The sequence below is a fragment of the Macrotis lagotis genome, chromosome 3 (assembly GCF_037893015.1).
Source record: "Macrotis lagotis isolate mMagLag1 chromosome 3, bilby.v1.9.chrom.fasta, whole genome shotgun sequence".
In the NCBI taxonomy this organism is placed as follows: Eukaryota; Metazoa; Chordata; class Mammalia; order Peramelemorphia; family Peramelidae; genus Macrotis; species Macrotis lagotis.
Window position 1 is genome coordinate 240,326,206 of NC_133660.1, and position 15,268 is coordinate 240,341,473.

Sequence of the window (15,268 nt, forward strand, 5' to 3'; positions counted from 1 at the left end):
TGAAAAAAATAACTGTGGAAAATGAATACAGTCCTAACTTTCTTCTGAATTCTAGTCTAGTATTATCAGTTATTTCCAGGACATCCCTACCTGGATGTTCCATAGGCCTTCTCAAACTCAACATGCAAAAAAATTGAACTCATTATCCTTCCTCCTTATATTTTTCCTAAATGTGCTATTTTGATTGCAGATGTCATTATCTTTACAGTTATACAAGGTCACAGCCTAGGGACCATCCACAATTCTTCTATTTGCCTTCTTTGACATCCAATCATTTTCCAATTCTTGCTGATTCTGTCATTACATCTCATCACATTTTTTTTCCTTCTTCTCATTCAAACAGTTACCACTCTGAATGATGTTCCTACTGACTTTTACTTGGATCAGGGAAAAAATTTCTAAATCTTTTCCTGTCTCTCCCTTCTCCAATGTATCCTCCATAGAGATACTAAATTAATATTCCTAATGACTATATTAATTCCTGTTCAAGAAGTACCAGGGGCTCCCTAATGTATCAATGATAAACTCCTCTGCTTGATATCTGAAGTCCATGTTATCTTTTTTAATCTAAATTAATATTTCTTCTCTATCATGTAGTCTATATGTCACTGTGTTTAGTTTTCTCACTCTTTCCCCTACAAGACATTCTATCCCCTACCATTATGTTTTAGCACAGATCATTCCACATACCTGTGGAATCTCTTTCCTCGCCTTTTCCCTTGGTATCTCCTCATCTTTCCCTAGATCTTTCAATTGTCTCAAGACAATTTCACTCTGTTTACTTTATTGCTTATATACTCTCTCTATATATAATATTATATATTTATACATATTATATATATATATATATATATCTACACACACACACACACACACACACACACACACACACATGTATATGTATATGAAAGAGTATAAGCTCTTTTAGGGCAGTCATTGTTTAATTTTTCCCCCTTACATTTCCAGTGACTACCACAGTACCTGACACAATCTCACATACTAACTGAATGTCAAATTTACTCCAAATATACAGATCACAATATCTGCCCAACTCATGTGATTCTTATTTATGTTCTCCCAAAAGGCTTATACGAGAAGGCTACCCAACGTTACTTGAGACCTTCCTTGCTTTCTTTCAATATCCCATGAGTTCAGGGTGGCTAGGTGGTATAGTGGATAAAGTGCCGGCCTTGGAGTCAGGAGTACATGGGTTCAAATCCAGTCTCAGACACTTAATAATTACCTAGCTGTGTGGCCTTGGGCAAGCCATTTAACCCCATTTGCCTTGCAAAAAACCTAAAAAAAACATCCCATGAGTTCCCCTACATCACACATTAGTCCATCTTCTCTTCCTATTATATCATTCCTTCGCCATCGCATTTTCCTTTTCTTTTTCTTTGATTCCATCACTGATTATATGTTGCATCAACTGCCTGCACCCAGCATAAACCTCTCTTTTGCCTTCCATGTTATCATCATCACAAGTTTCACATTTTGTTGTCATACAGCAACAACAGTAAAATAATAGATTTGAGAAGATGGGCTTGTGTTTTCATGGAAAGTTTTGGGATTAGTAAAAGAATTTTGCAATTTCCCAAAAGCAATTCAGTTCTTCCTTTTGCCTGTCACATAATAGATGTGTATTGGATGTTTGTTGGGTGAATCCACTCCTCTTTCCTTCTACCTTAGGTGGCTGGATGGAAAAGCAACTGTTAAACTTACCTTGGTTTCCCAAACAAGAAAAAACAGGAAGAAAACAGAAGTCTGAATCCTGGTTCAGGAGTCCAAGGCATTTCTTTGCTCTGTATTAGTTGACATATAGAAGCATCCAAACCTTAAGGCATTTCACTGAAGTACCACAAATCTCCCATTTTCTAAAGTCACTTGCAAAGTTTAGATGTGCTCTGAAATATGGGGAGTTACAAGTCTAATGTGTGTCTTCTGAATCCTGGGGCAGTGACAGTAGTGTCAGGGCCATCATGAGCATGCTGAGCAAATATAGGTGAGGGGGCCACATCTAGGGAGGCTGAATACAGTCATTAGAACCTTCCCTAGGTGGCTGCAGACTGTGATACATCTCCCATTGAGCTGACAAGTCTGTCATCTCAGACTTAGCCTAGCTTTGCTTGTTTATTCTCTGACTAAAAGGAAATGCAAATGAGATCCTTTATAAAACAGAATAAGAAATTAGCTGCTGAGTTAACTGAGAGTGAAGAGACAAACCCTTAGCCCCTCTCTTTGGGAGTGTGAGAACCACCAGCCTATCCAACAGACATGATTGAAGAACTATCTATAAACATTTTCAAGGAGAGTAGTTGTGGGGAACAAGGAAAGGAGAGGGAGAAAACCATTTTTTTTGCTCTTTACCAAACTAGATACCATGAAAATTAAGTAGTTATAATGTGGGGTGAATAGCAGAAAGGATTTCCCCAAAGTCCATAACAGATACAATATTAGGAAAGAACCAGCAATGATAAAACCCATGAAATCAAATGTTTATACACAAATGCAGAATATTGGGTAACAGGCGAATTGAAGGAGTGATCCCAACACAAGGAGACAAATTTGACTTTAGTGATATCACTGAGACTTGGTATTAAGACTCATCCCTGGAATATGATTCTTGAAAGCTATGTCTCATTCAGAGAGAATAGAATGAGTTAAAGGAGTCAATAAATCTATCTGTCTATGATAAAGTCATGTAACGAAATCCAGAAAACATGTTAGATAACATTTGTGTGAAAATTAACAGGGGTTTAATGGAACAGCTTGTTTTTGGAGGACATGACAGATAAGGAGTTTGAGAAACAGATCACAAATTTGGCACAGTAGTAATATGGGACTTGGATTATGCATACATCTGCTGGAGCACCCTACCTACTAATCCCACCTCCCCAAAAGGCAAAGTCACTAATAATATCTTGATGTTGCTCTAATGAGAATTCTATTTCTCAAAAATTAGGGGAACACCAATAAGGGAGATGTGTTTTCTATATACAATTCTCACTGACAATGGAGAACTACTTTTTGGGGTGGATGGACACGATGGGAACCTCAGGAGAAAGTGACCATTCCAACTTAGAATTAGAGAGAAGGTAGAAAAAGGCAAACATTGTTGGTTGTACACACTATGTTTTTGGAGAGCAGATATGAAAGGGCTCAGAGAAAGGATAGGTAAGATCCCAAGGACTAAAATTCTTTGGAAAAAGTCAGCCTACAAGGTTCTCAATAATGAAATTCTAAAGGCATTTAAAAATGATTCTGATGAGGAAGAAGGTGAATAGGGTGTCTAAAGAGACCTTTGTGGTACACAGAGGAATCATCAACAAACTCAGATTCTGAAAAGTTAAGTACAGAAGATTGAATCAAGGGCAACAAATAGAGATGGAATGAATATGAAAGCTTGGCATGGTCCTGTAAGAATCCTGTCAGGAGTACTAAATCTCAGAATGAGCTGAGGCTAGCAATGAGAGCTAAGAATAACAAGAGGGATTTTAAAAGCTCCATTGGGGGGAGGGGAGAGAAGATGAAAGAAGAGAAAGGTCTATTGCTCAGAATGGATGAGGAAAAAATAATACATAATGGAGAGAAAGCAGAACTGCTCAACACTTATTTTGCTTCTATTTTTTTTTCTTCCTAGGAGGATTTTTGAACTGGAAAGAAGAGAACAAAAATTGATATCCAAGATAATCAGAAGGATAATGAGAGTGAAATACATTTTCTTTTTTTAAAAATAGACTGTCTAAGTATTCTTGATGAGTTCATGTCCAGATGAATTACATCCCTAGGTGCTGAAAAAAACCCAAGAAAAGAAGTTCCTAAGCTTCTGCCAATGCTCTTGGAAAGATCCTAGAGAATGGCAGAGGAGCCACAGTACTGGAGAAGATGAAATCTCTCAGTTTTCAGAATGTAGAAAGTGCTCGTAATCCCTGCTGTTGGGGAGGTTGAGGCTGGTGAATCTTTTGGACTTGGAGTTCTGAGCTGCATTGGGGCTAAAGCTGGTTGGGTGTCCACACTAAATCTAACACCAATATGTTAAGCCCTTATAAACAGGGAGACAGTAGGTTGTCTAAGGAGACATGAAGCAGTCCAGGTTAGAAATGAAACAGATTAAATATTTGCAGTCCATCCACAATGGGGTTAGACTGGCCCATAAATGAGTTTTGCCCTTCTGGTCAAAGTAAGATAAGGACACCCATTTTTTTTTTTTTTTTGAAAAGGAAGAGAATAAAGTTTGTGATCAGTAGGCTTTCCTGACAAAATTTTAGAGCAGATTATTAAAAGTGTGATTAGGGCAGCTAGGTGGCCCTGGAGTCAGGAGGACCTGAGTTCAAATCCAGCCTCAGACACTTAATGATTGCTTGACTGTGTGATCTTGGGCAAGTCACTTAACCTCATTGCCTTAAATAAATAAAAATTCCTTTTAAAAAGGTGGTTAGCACACATATGGAAAAGGACATCAAGAAGAGATCATGGAAGACTAATCTTACTGACTTTTTGGCAGCTTTTCCAAACCAGGTAGATTAGAGGAGTGGTGTGGATATATTTTATCTATTTTCTATAAAGCATATGAGAAAGACTCACATGTTATTCTTGTGAACAAAGTAGACAGATGAGAGCTGCATTATGATTTTTTTAGTGTATTAAGAACTGATTGAATGGTTAGATGCAATAGTTTAGTCAATAGATTCAAAGTTTATTAAGTGTTAGATATCAGCTTGAAAGGAAATTTCCAGTGATGTGTCCTAGAGATCTATGCTTGGCCCTAAGCTGTTCAAAATTTTATCAGTGACTAGGATAAATATGTAAATGTCAAGTTTATCATATTCTTAAGATGACAAAAATCTGGGATCATAATGAATGATCAAGAGAATAGTCACAGGAGAGAATTCTGGACTGAATACAATCAATGAAATTTAATTGGAACAAATATAAAATATTACACTCAAGTGAGATAAATGATCAATTAGACCCCTATTAATTGCAATCAGTATTAATCTGTTTGCTATGATTACATAAGAATAGTGATTTTAAGTTTACATATTAAGTCTCAGAGCTGTGTACAACTAGTTATGAAGTTCACTTGTCTAACCACAAGAATGCTGTTGACCAAGTTCAATTTTTGTACTCCAGAATATCTTTTCTTGTCCAGTATGAACAAGTGTCTTGCCCTCTTGTGATCGCTTCTATTGATGGCCATTTCTGACTCTCCTGGAGGGACAAAATCAAGGTCTACCTGCTACTGAAACTCTATTTTACTTTGTCTTCTTGGAGTGTCTGAGTATTGAACCCTATAAAAACAGGTCCCTGGAGAAAGGAGGGATCTCACACCATGAGGAAGATCTGAGGTCCAGTTCTACGTCAGTAATTTTTCTTGTAGAATGGACAATTTTAGAGCCCACATGGGCTAAAAAAATCACCTTAATAAAATGAAGATGGGAGAGGATTGATGCTATTCATCAGCTTATCTGAAAGTCAGTTGAGTATTTTTATTGGACTATGTTTAAAATGAGTCAAACGTTTAATTCAGTAGCCAAAAAAAGTCCAAGTTGACATATACCAGATTAAGAGAGGAGATGATTCTGTCAAATTTTTCTCTAGTCAGATCCAATCTAGAGTATTATTTTCAGCCCTAGGTAGCATGTTTTAGGGAGATGTTGATAATCTGCAGGGCAACCATAAGGGGGTAACTAGTATTGTGAAGGACTATTCAATCATGTCCTATATTTAGTCTAGAGAACCAAAAACTTAGGGTGATTGTTCTTTTCCTGGATCTATGAAGTTAAAAAAAATTGAAAACCATATTCTAATATAATTAGCTATCACTGTAGTCCTATATATTTTATTTTATGCATTTAAAAACATTATTTTATGCATTTAAAAACATTATTCTGAGATGGGGTTCATGGGTTTTAGACGTTGAATGCCCTGACTTCAGGAAGATGAAATCTGCAAATATTTGAAAGTTAACTATTTTCAAGGAGATTTAGACATAATTTGTTATGCCCAGGAAAGAGAAAATGGCTGGAATTGCTGAGGAGGGTTAGCTTCCATTTAAGGAAAATCTCCCTAAGCAATCTGAATTATATAAAGTGAAATGGGTTGACTCAAGGCAATTGGGTTTTCCTTTGCTGAAAGCTTTTAAGCAAAAACTGGATAACCATTAGTTGAGTATTTTATAAAGGAGAGTCTTGTTAGGTTTTTTTTTTTTTTGGCAAGGCAATGGAGTTAAGTAGCTTGCCCAAGGCCACATAGTTAGGTAATTATTAAGTGTATGAGGCTGGATTTGAACTCAGGTACTCCTGACTCCAAGGCCAGTGCTCTATCCACTGCACCACCTAGCCGCCCCAGGGAGTCTTATTTAGGTATGAGTTAAGCTCAGTGGTGTTCTAGTAAATATTTAACAAACAACTCTCTAAAATGTATGCAGATTATACTTTTAAATTTTATCAGCATTACTTACGTTTTCTCCATCATTTTCTTAAGTCTAAAGTTTGTATTGAAAATGTAAAAATTAGCTCTTGTAAACAAATATCAAGCAGAATATAGCATACCCCTGGTCAGACTAGATAACCCAAGAGGCCCCTTCATTTTGTCACTAATTAATACCTTCATACCTGTCTCATTTTTTTCCTTCCTTGCCTTATATGGTTTTTCTTGGAAATCAACTATTGCTTCAGATAGCCTGCATCTCCAAGAACATCAGAGTTAACAGGATACATCTTAGCAAGGAGCATACCCTTTGGACATCTCATCCAAACTGCTAATTTTCTTCATAATTAAAGTTATCTGGATCCATTTTCTCCCCCAAATAGAAGATCCAAATTATAGGGACACCCAATCTAGAATTATAAATTCAAGGAATATTGTAAATGGATAGAATTACTTAAAGAAAGGTATGTGTGAGTAGTATTCTTGGAAGGTTCCCAGTGAAATTATAGGCAGAAAGTAGGAAAAGTGCTATTTTGGGAATCAAGAAATCCAAGTTCTGGTCCAGTTTTGATATTTATTAGTATATATATATATATATATATATATATATATATATATATATATGTATATATATATGAAAGTCATTAACTTTTTTTATTAATTTCCTGATTTGTAAAGTGGAATTAAGAATATTTATAGGGCCTTCCTAATAGGGTCAAATGAAATTTTACATATAGGGTTCATTTAAAACTTTAAAGAATCATATAGATATTAATTATAATTATTATTGGTTGTAGGAGTAGTAGTCTTGTTATTGTGTCTTTTATTTTTTTTTTAGGTTTTTGCAAGGCAAATAGGGTTAAGTGGCTTGCCCAAGGCCACACAGCTAGGTAATTATTAAGTGTCTGAAACCGGATTTGAACCCAGGTACTCCTGACTTAAAGGCTGGTGCTTTATCCACTACGCCACCTAGCCGCCCAATTGTGTCTTTATTTGATGTGGATGGGAAAAGATGTCAATTTAGGCAAGAGTTAATATTAAAATCTGCTCAATTCATCAGAACGATTCCATCTTAAGTCCTTACTCTTGCAGATCTCCCCAAGGAGGACCAGGAAGGTAGACATTGATTATCATGGGAAGCTATGCATCAAACATTGTTGTAGCTTCATTATATTTATGAAAGCTAGGGTTTCATTGGTAGATTTCCAGGTACCACCACAACCAACTCATAATCCTGAAGCAATCTGAACCAGATACTGGACTGAGAGTTTCTGAGGTCACTCATGTGGATACCAGTCCCCTCAGGAAAAGCTAGATAAAGATGTAGTTCAGGCAATAAAAGGAATTCTTAGCTTAATTAATATTTGTGTCTTTGTCTTGTTTTCCTCTTTTCTAGGAGGAAAATTCTCAGGACCTTTTTATTTTAGGCCTCTTTATAAGAAAGGAAAGGAGTGAATTAGAATTAAGAGACTATATATGAAGGGTAATTACACCATCCCACTCAATTCAGGGCAACTAAGTGGCACATAAGATAAGAGTACTGGGCCTGGAGTCAGGAGGACCTATGTTCATCCTTTATTTTTGAAGAGACCTAGTGACTTTAGGATGTGATGGGGGAGGTGCTAATTTGTGCATGAATTTGAATTTAAGTGAAGTAGAGTTGTGCAAAGTCATCAACCTCACTTTCTCTCACAGTCATTGAAGTCAGTAGCAGAAGAAACATCAAGGTGCTGTGGTGGCCTACCTGCAACTCTCATACTACTCCTACTACAAAGGCACAGCCACTATTGGCTGCCATGATTCCATACAAGTGAAAGCGTAACTGTCCCCCAGGCATAGTTAGAGAGTGTCATTAGGTGGATCCCACAAGTCTTCAGCAAAAGGGAGGTAGTGAGGGAGTACCTTTCCATAGTTAGATGTTGGTTATGCTAGCAGCTCTGCTTATAACAGACCTTAGAGTTAAAGCTGAAAGGGGCCTTAGAGTCAGTCAAGTTAGGGCCCTGAGATCAAATTGGGCCTAAGACACTAGGTAGTAATCTGGGCAAGTCACTTCACCCTGTTTGGCTTAGTTTCCTCAACTGTGTAATGAGCTAGAGAAGGAAACGATGAACCTCTTTAGTGTCTTTGCCAAGGAAACCCCAAATGGGGTCACGAAGGAGCAAACACAACTGAAAAAATGAAGAATAGCAACACTCCATCCGAGTCAAAGATTTGAATGGAGAGAGGAACAAAGTGAAACTGGAGATTCCATGGAATGGCAATTGTGACTGGCATGGGAATTTGATGAGAAGGAAGTGGGATACTGATAGGAATGGGAGTGAAGATGGGAATTGGATGGGAAGACATGTGTCTAAGTGAAAATGAGGTTGGGATAGCGACAATGGAGGGATGGGTTGAGATGGAGATATGAGTATAGATGGGGACCGGAGGAATGGGAATAGAGATGCTTTGGGGGAATGAGGACAAGAAGGGAGGAAAAAGTTATTGCTACTTATCGTAGCAGAAATATCAATTAATTTGGGACCAGAGGACTTAGATTTTGTTACTGACTGCCAATGTCACCTCGGACAAATCTATTGCCTTTGGACCTCCTTTGCTACAAATCAAGGAGGTTAGTAGTTGATCTCAAATGTCTCTTCAATTTCCAATTTCTATGAAACTTGGAAGTATCTTGTTTAGCAAAGGGGTAGGGAATAAATAGAAGAAAGAAAAAATAAGCAGCCTCTCGACCTGGGAAAACATTCACACACGTAAAGTCAAACATCTGAGGAAAAAAGAATGAGAAGCTTGCCACTAGCTTAAAAGGATGAGAAAAATAATTTCTTGCTAAAATGGAACCTCCTTGGGGAAAGAATTATACAATCATAGAAAACCTTTACCTCCTGAAAATCCCAGCTGCCCATATCTGAGGAAAGGGAAAGAATTCTTGGAGGAAGACATCTCCTTAAAATCATCAAGCAAGTGAAAACTAAATGAAGTAGTACAGGCTCCCAAGAGGACTCAGTGGAGGCTCCCACCTCCGACAGTTTTAATGCTTATCTTCTTCTAACAGTACTTCATGTTTCTATCCCTGGAGAGGATGCTATGCAGGTGTGAGACACAGTGTGTGATCCTCTCCTCCATCTCTGGCCTAATCCACTGGCTTTGCCAACCAATTATAGGTACATAGAATTAGAGCTAGAAGGAGCCTTAGAAGTTGTTTAGCCCAAATTGTTCATTTTACATATGAGGAAATTGAGGTTCAAAGAGTTTAAGTGACTCACCCCAGGTTACCCAGTAGAATCAAAATTTGAACCCATTTCCTGACTCCAGAGTCAGAGATCTTTCCAGTGAATCACACTGCTTCCCTGATTCTTGTTGGGGATGTTGAGACCGGAAGAACTGAACATCCTCTTACTCTATCAGTGACTCCCTCCCACCTAATAGGAACTGTGTTAAGTGTTTTCCAAATATTATTTCATTTGATTGTATACAGTTAGTAAGAGGCAGGGAACTGATTCTGGTTTTGTCCAACTCCTGGATTTCCATTTGTCAATGCTCTTACTCAGGCCTCCCCAGGACATCCCAGCTCCCAAGGACTCCAGTTAGAACTTTGATTCTGGGATTCAGAGATTAATTATAATGTTCTAGACAGATATATAAAGACCAGAGACCAGCACTGTATACTGGGAAGTACTTACTGAATGGTGAATTTGGCACTTTCCTCAGGGGTCCCAGAGATAGCATTAGACTGTGCTAGGACTTTCTGAGGGAGATGTTCCAAGGGTTTCTGGGTGTTATGACTTAATTTCAATAGGAGCCGGAGCTTTTTCTACTGCGAAATCGAGTCATGGTCCCCAACTGTAATAACTTAAGTGGGGGCCCCCACCATGTTCATTCAATTCAGGACTTCAGCACATATAGAGAATACATAGAGAATACACATGCCATATGGTCAAACACTGTCTAAGAATCTAGAGATACTGGCAAAATTAAAAAAAAAAACTCCCCCCTTGAGAGGCTTACATTTATCAAAGAATATATGCAGGGTTAAATAAATAAAAATGTCAACATTTGAATCAGGATTAGATATAATAAAATAAAAATAGAAACAATATTCCATAATCGATACAGTTGGTTTTGGAACCAGGAAGACATGGGTTCCAATGCTGCTTCTGATACCCTATACACAATACTGACCAGGCAACTCTTTAAGACCATAGTTGAAACAAAGGTACAACTTTGCATCCCGAGGGGAAGTCTTTCGAATTGGAAGAGCTTTTTATAACAATGGAATCACAAGCTTAGTTTAAAAAAACAAAAAAGAATAAAACCTCAGGGCAGAGACCTATATGATGTTGTCTGAGCTGCTTACCAGATCTCAAGAGACAGGAAAGTCCTTCTCTCTCTCTCTCTCTCTTTCACTCTCATTCTCTCTGAATTGTCTTCTGTCTGTCTGTCTGTCTATCTATCTATCCATCTATCTCTATCTCCCCTTCTCCCAATTAGTTAAGTGACTTGCCCAGGGTCACACAGCTATTTGGTCCTGTTCCCTTGCTCCTTCTTGATGACTTCAGATTTCTTTGGAAAAAACCTACTATCTCCTTCCTTTCTGTCCTGCTGCCTGTCCTCTAATTCCCAACAGGCAGCCAAAGAGTGAAGACTAGATGGGTTGTATCCACCTAGACATTCTATACTGACCTTGTCCTCTTCTCCCCTGCCTCCCGGCCTCCATTTGTTGCCTGTATCTAGCACTATGTCTTAATTAACAGCAGCAAGGGCCATCCATCTCTGAGGTTATCCATGCAACTTACCTGTGGGGTCATGCCATGGCACAAGTACATGATGGGAACATTTTCCGTATCTGGGCCTTGATCAAGACATAAGTCACTCTTCAGAGAATTCTGCAGCTGGGTCACAGAGAAAAGAGAGACAGACATAAGAAGAAGGGGGAAAAGGAGTAAAAATGAATTAAGCCAAGAAAAGCAAGAATTCCATGGAGATTACTTTCATTTTCCATAATAAAACCATGAGGTCCCCAAATGCTATGGAAACCACTGAGCCTGGGCATTTGGGAAATAGTTGGTTTTTGAAGAAGAAAGTTAAGACTTGGTAAGCTACAGGTTGAAGTTTAGTGGCCAAGACTGCATTACTAAGAAGAAAAGGAAATAATCTGATGAATAATTCATAAAATCATAGAACTTGGACCTAGAATTGCAATAGAGGCAATCTGATCTCATCCCTTCATTTTACTGGAGAGCCAACTGCAGCCCGAAGAGGGTAGGAGGTTTGCTCCCATAATACTCAGCTAATTAGTAAATTGGATGGGGTTCCAGGGGGTTTTATAGTCAGATTTCCTGACCCCAGACCCCAGATGCAGGGCTCTTTCTACTATGACATATGAGCTTCCTCTCAAGCTCTATAGGATGTTCTGACACATCCTACAAAGTGAAACCGGGAGGGGAAACTCTTCACTGCCTCTGCCCGGATGAATGTGAGGCCACAAGACCACAAGATGGGTGTAGAAGGAAGGAGTGCCTTGGGTTCAGAAATGCTTATGAAAATACTTCCCAGTTCCAGGAATGATCTTAGAGAACATCTGATCCAGCTCTCATTGCAGGGGAAAAGTCCAATTAAGTTAAGTGATTTGCTCAAGGTCACATAGATAGTAAGTGGCAGAATCAAGACTTGAACCCAGGTCCTCTGACAACAAAACTATTACTCTTCCACTCCTCAATTCTTCCATAGCCACATACCTTGACCCTTCCATTAGTGTCTCTGTCTCTGTCTCCCTCCTCCCTCCCCACCCCCTCCCAATTGGTTAAGTGACTTGACCAGGATCACATAGCTACTAAGATCTGAGCCCCAATTTTTTTAGTTTTTTTTTTTTTTTGCAAGGCAATGGGGTTAAGTGGCTTGCCCAAGGCCACACATCTAGGTAATTATTAAGTGTCTGAGGCTGGATTTGAACTCAGGTACTCCTGACTCCAAGGCCTGTGACTGTACCACCTATCCACCTCTGAGCCCAAATTTGAACTCAAGACTTTCTAACTCCAAGGCTGGTGCTTTAGCCACTGTGTCACTTACATGCCTCCCCATGATTATCTCTTCAGAACTTCTGGGTCTTATCCTCGCTTTCATCACTATACCCTTAGTACTTTCAGATAATTCCATCTTTGCTGTTGTGTTTTGTGTTGTGTCTGACTCTTCATGACCCCATTTGGGGTTTTCTCAGCAGAGATACTGGAGTGGCTTGTCATTTCCTTCTATGGTCATTTTATAGATGAGGAAACTGAGGCAAATAGGTTAAGTCACTCAGGATAGTCACACAGTTACTCAGTGTCTAAGGCTAGATTTGAATTCAGATCCTTCTAACTCTAAGGCTGATACTCTATTCATTAGGCCACCAGATACTCTACAGCTTTTGTGTATTATCTCCACAATTAGATTATGAATTCTTTAGGAGCAGGAACTGTCTTATTTTTTCTTTTTGCAACACCAATGTTTAGCAGAGTACTTGAACCAATAATTACTTCTTCATTTATTTTCACTCACACATTCATTTATTCTTAGGTCTTCATGAGGTGCGGTTGTTTCTGCCAGGGACTCCTAAGATTTGGTTCTAGTAAACTTGATTCACACAAAGTAGGTACTTAATATATTTTCATTGATTGGTTGACTGACTGATGCCCCTTTCACTTCCTGCATTCCTCTTCCTCCTCTCCCCTAAATTTCACTTTGGGGACACTTGGGTTGATCCACTATTCATGACCTGAGTAAGCACTGAATCCCAGGGAGTAATGATTCTCCTGTCATTTAATAAATATATATAGCCCTAGCTTGGGAAAGTGGAGCAGGGGTGTATCCTGCCAGAACTTTCTGTTGAGCAAAGACAGATTATTTCTGGTAGGAGATACAAACTCCACTGATCTGTTCCTCTGACCACATTTGGGAAGGAAGGCAGGGGCAAACCCTCCTTCCCTGGGCTTCCTTTCCTCCATAAGTTTGCAGCAACCTAGCCTCTGATATACAGACCAAAGAATATTGAAAACTAATGATAGTAACACCCTTGGGGTGGGAGGAACATAATCATTGAAGGAAAATATCCTCTATCATTAAGTTATTACTTAAGCAGATCCCCCATTGTTCATTGCATTAATGAGCATAGGTAACAAACAATTCATAATTATAGAAACATGCAGTTTGTCATTAACTGGAACTGCTGTCTGCCACCCCCGCCCCGTTAGATAATTTTTATAATAATAATAGCTCACTTTGATATAGTGCTTTATAGTCATAATTATGCTTGAAATAATTCTGTGAGGCAGCTACTGCCTGGATTATTCTCCCCATTTAAGAGGGAGAAAGCTAAAGTCAAAAGGAGTCCAGTTGACTTGCCCAAAGTCACACAGCTCTAAAGTGGAAAAGCTGGGGCTTGAACTTAGCCAAGTTCTGGTCTAATACGCTTATCGACTGCTCTATAATGTCTCATTCTTTTCACTACTAGCCTTCACACCAGTTCACCAGTGTCTACCTTCTATAGATCTATAGAATCTATACATAAGGGTAAAATCCAAGTCTGACTCCTCGTGAGCTATTGGGGGGGTAACATCACATTATCAAAAAGAAGACTTTGGAAGAATGTCAGAAGACCTCCATATCTGAGGGACTGTCATATGGGAAAGGATTTAGGTTTGTTCTTCTTGGCCCCAGAACTCAGAACTAAGATCTGAAGAAATTATAGAAAACTAGAATTAGGTTGCATGAAAGGGGGAAAAAAACTTCCTAAGAATTATATTTATCCTAAAGTGGGGAATGGACTGCCTCAGGTTGTGATCTTTAGGCACAGCATGGATGAACACTGATTAGGTCTGTCCACAGGAGATTCTCCTTCCAACGCTGAGAGGTTGTAGAGGGGACACTGTGAAATAGTGGGGCAAGTATTGATTTTGAGTCAATTAAGATCTGTTCCAAATTCTTCTGACTCTGCGGTGAACCAACACTCACTCATTCTCTCTCTCTCTCTCTCTCTCTCTCTCTCTCTCTCTCTCTCTCTCTCTCTCTCCCTCCCCCCCCCCTACCCTTTCTGTTTCTTTCTCTCTTCTCTGTCTCATTCTCACTCACATGCTACAAGTTAATAACCTAATTTTAGAGTAGCATGGGGGAAGTGACCAGTCCAAGGCCATGCAGAATGTCAAGAACAGAACAGGGATTCCAAGTCTAGGCTCTCTCCATCCTCCCCAGTCTTCAGTCTGGATGCCAAGTCTTGGGCTCTGTCCCCATGAGTTCACCAACACTGCTGCTCTTATGTCTCCAGCACTGTCTCAGTCAGGGGTCCAGGTCTGGGCCCCCATGCTGCAGCAACCACCTTCAAGGACGAATACAAGTCTGCAGGCAAAGTAATATGATGAACTCAAAATGGGGGTGAAGATGCTAAGCTTGGGAATTGAGGCTAATGGAAAAGGAAGTGGTAAGGCCCACCTGCTTAGCCCTATACCTATCTTGTTTATTATCACTGGTCTCACCTTACCTGAAATGAAAATATTTAAAGCCTGTTTATTCACAGATTTTGTTTGTATTTCATCTGACGGCCAGACAGGGAGTATATGTGCCAGTCATGGACTTTTGTTCTTTTTTTAAATAGAAAGAGGCATAATATTTATTTGTAGAAGGGAATCTACAGGAAAGCAATCTGCAAATGTCAATTGGAGACAGACAACCTTGCCCTGCAATATGGACTGAGCTGAAAACAACTCTCAGACAAAAACTGGACTCTTTGAAGAGCATTGGTCTGGAACGTGTGAGTCCTAGTGTGTGCCATCTGTGCCACCTTGGGTTAATTAATCAATGACCTTGT

At 39.1% G+C, this 15,268-nt stretch overlaps 1 protein-coding gene across 2 annotated transcripts in view; it reads right to left on the reverse strand.

Annotated features, from left to right (window-relative positions):
* GALNT18 (polypeptide N-acetylgalactosaminyltransferase 18) overlaps positions 1–15,268 on the reverse strand; it is a 452,134-nt gene that overhangs the window by 69,177 nt on the left and 367,689 nt on the right. For both annotated transcript variants that reach the window (XM_074230318.1, XM_074230319.1), the window contains one exon: positions 11,226–11,321. In XM_074230318.1, the coding sequence (XP_074086419.1) occupies positions 11,226–11,321 (96 nt within the window). The remainder of the gene's footprint in view (positions 1–11,225; positions 11,322–15,268) is intronic.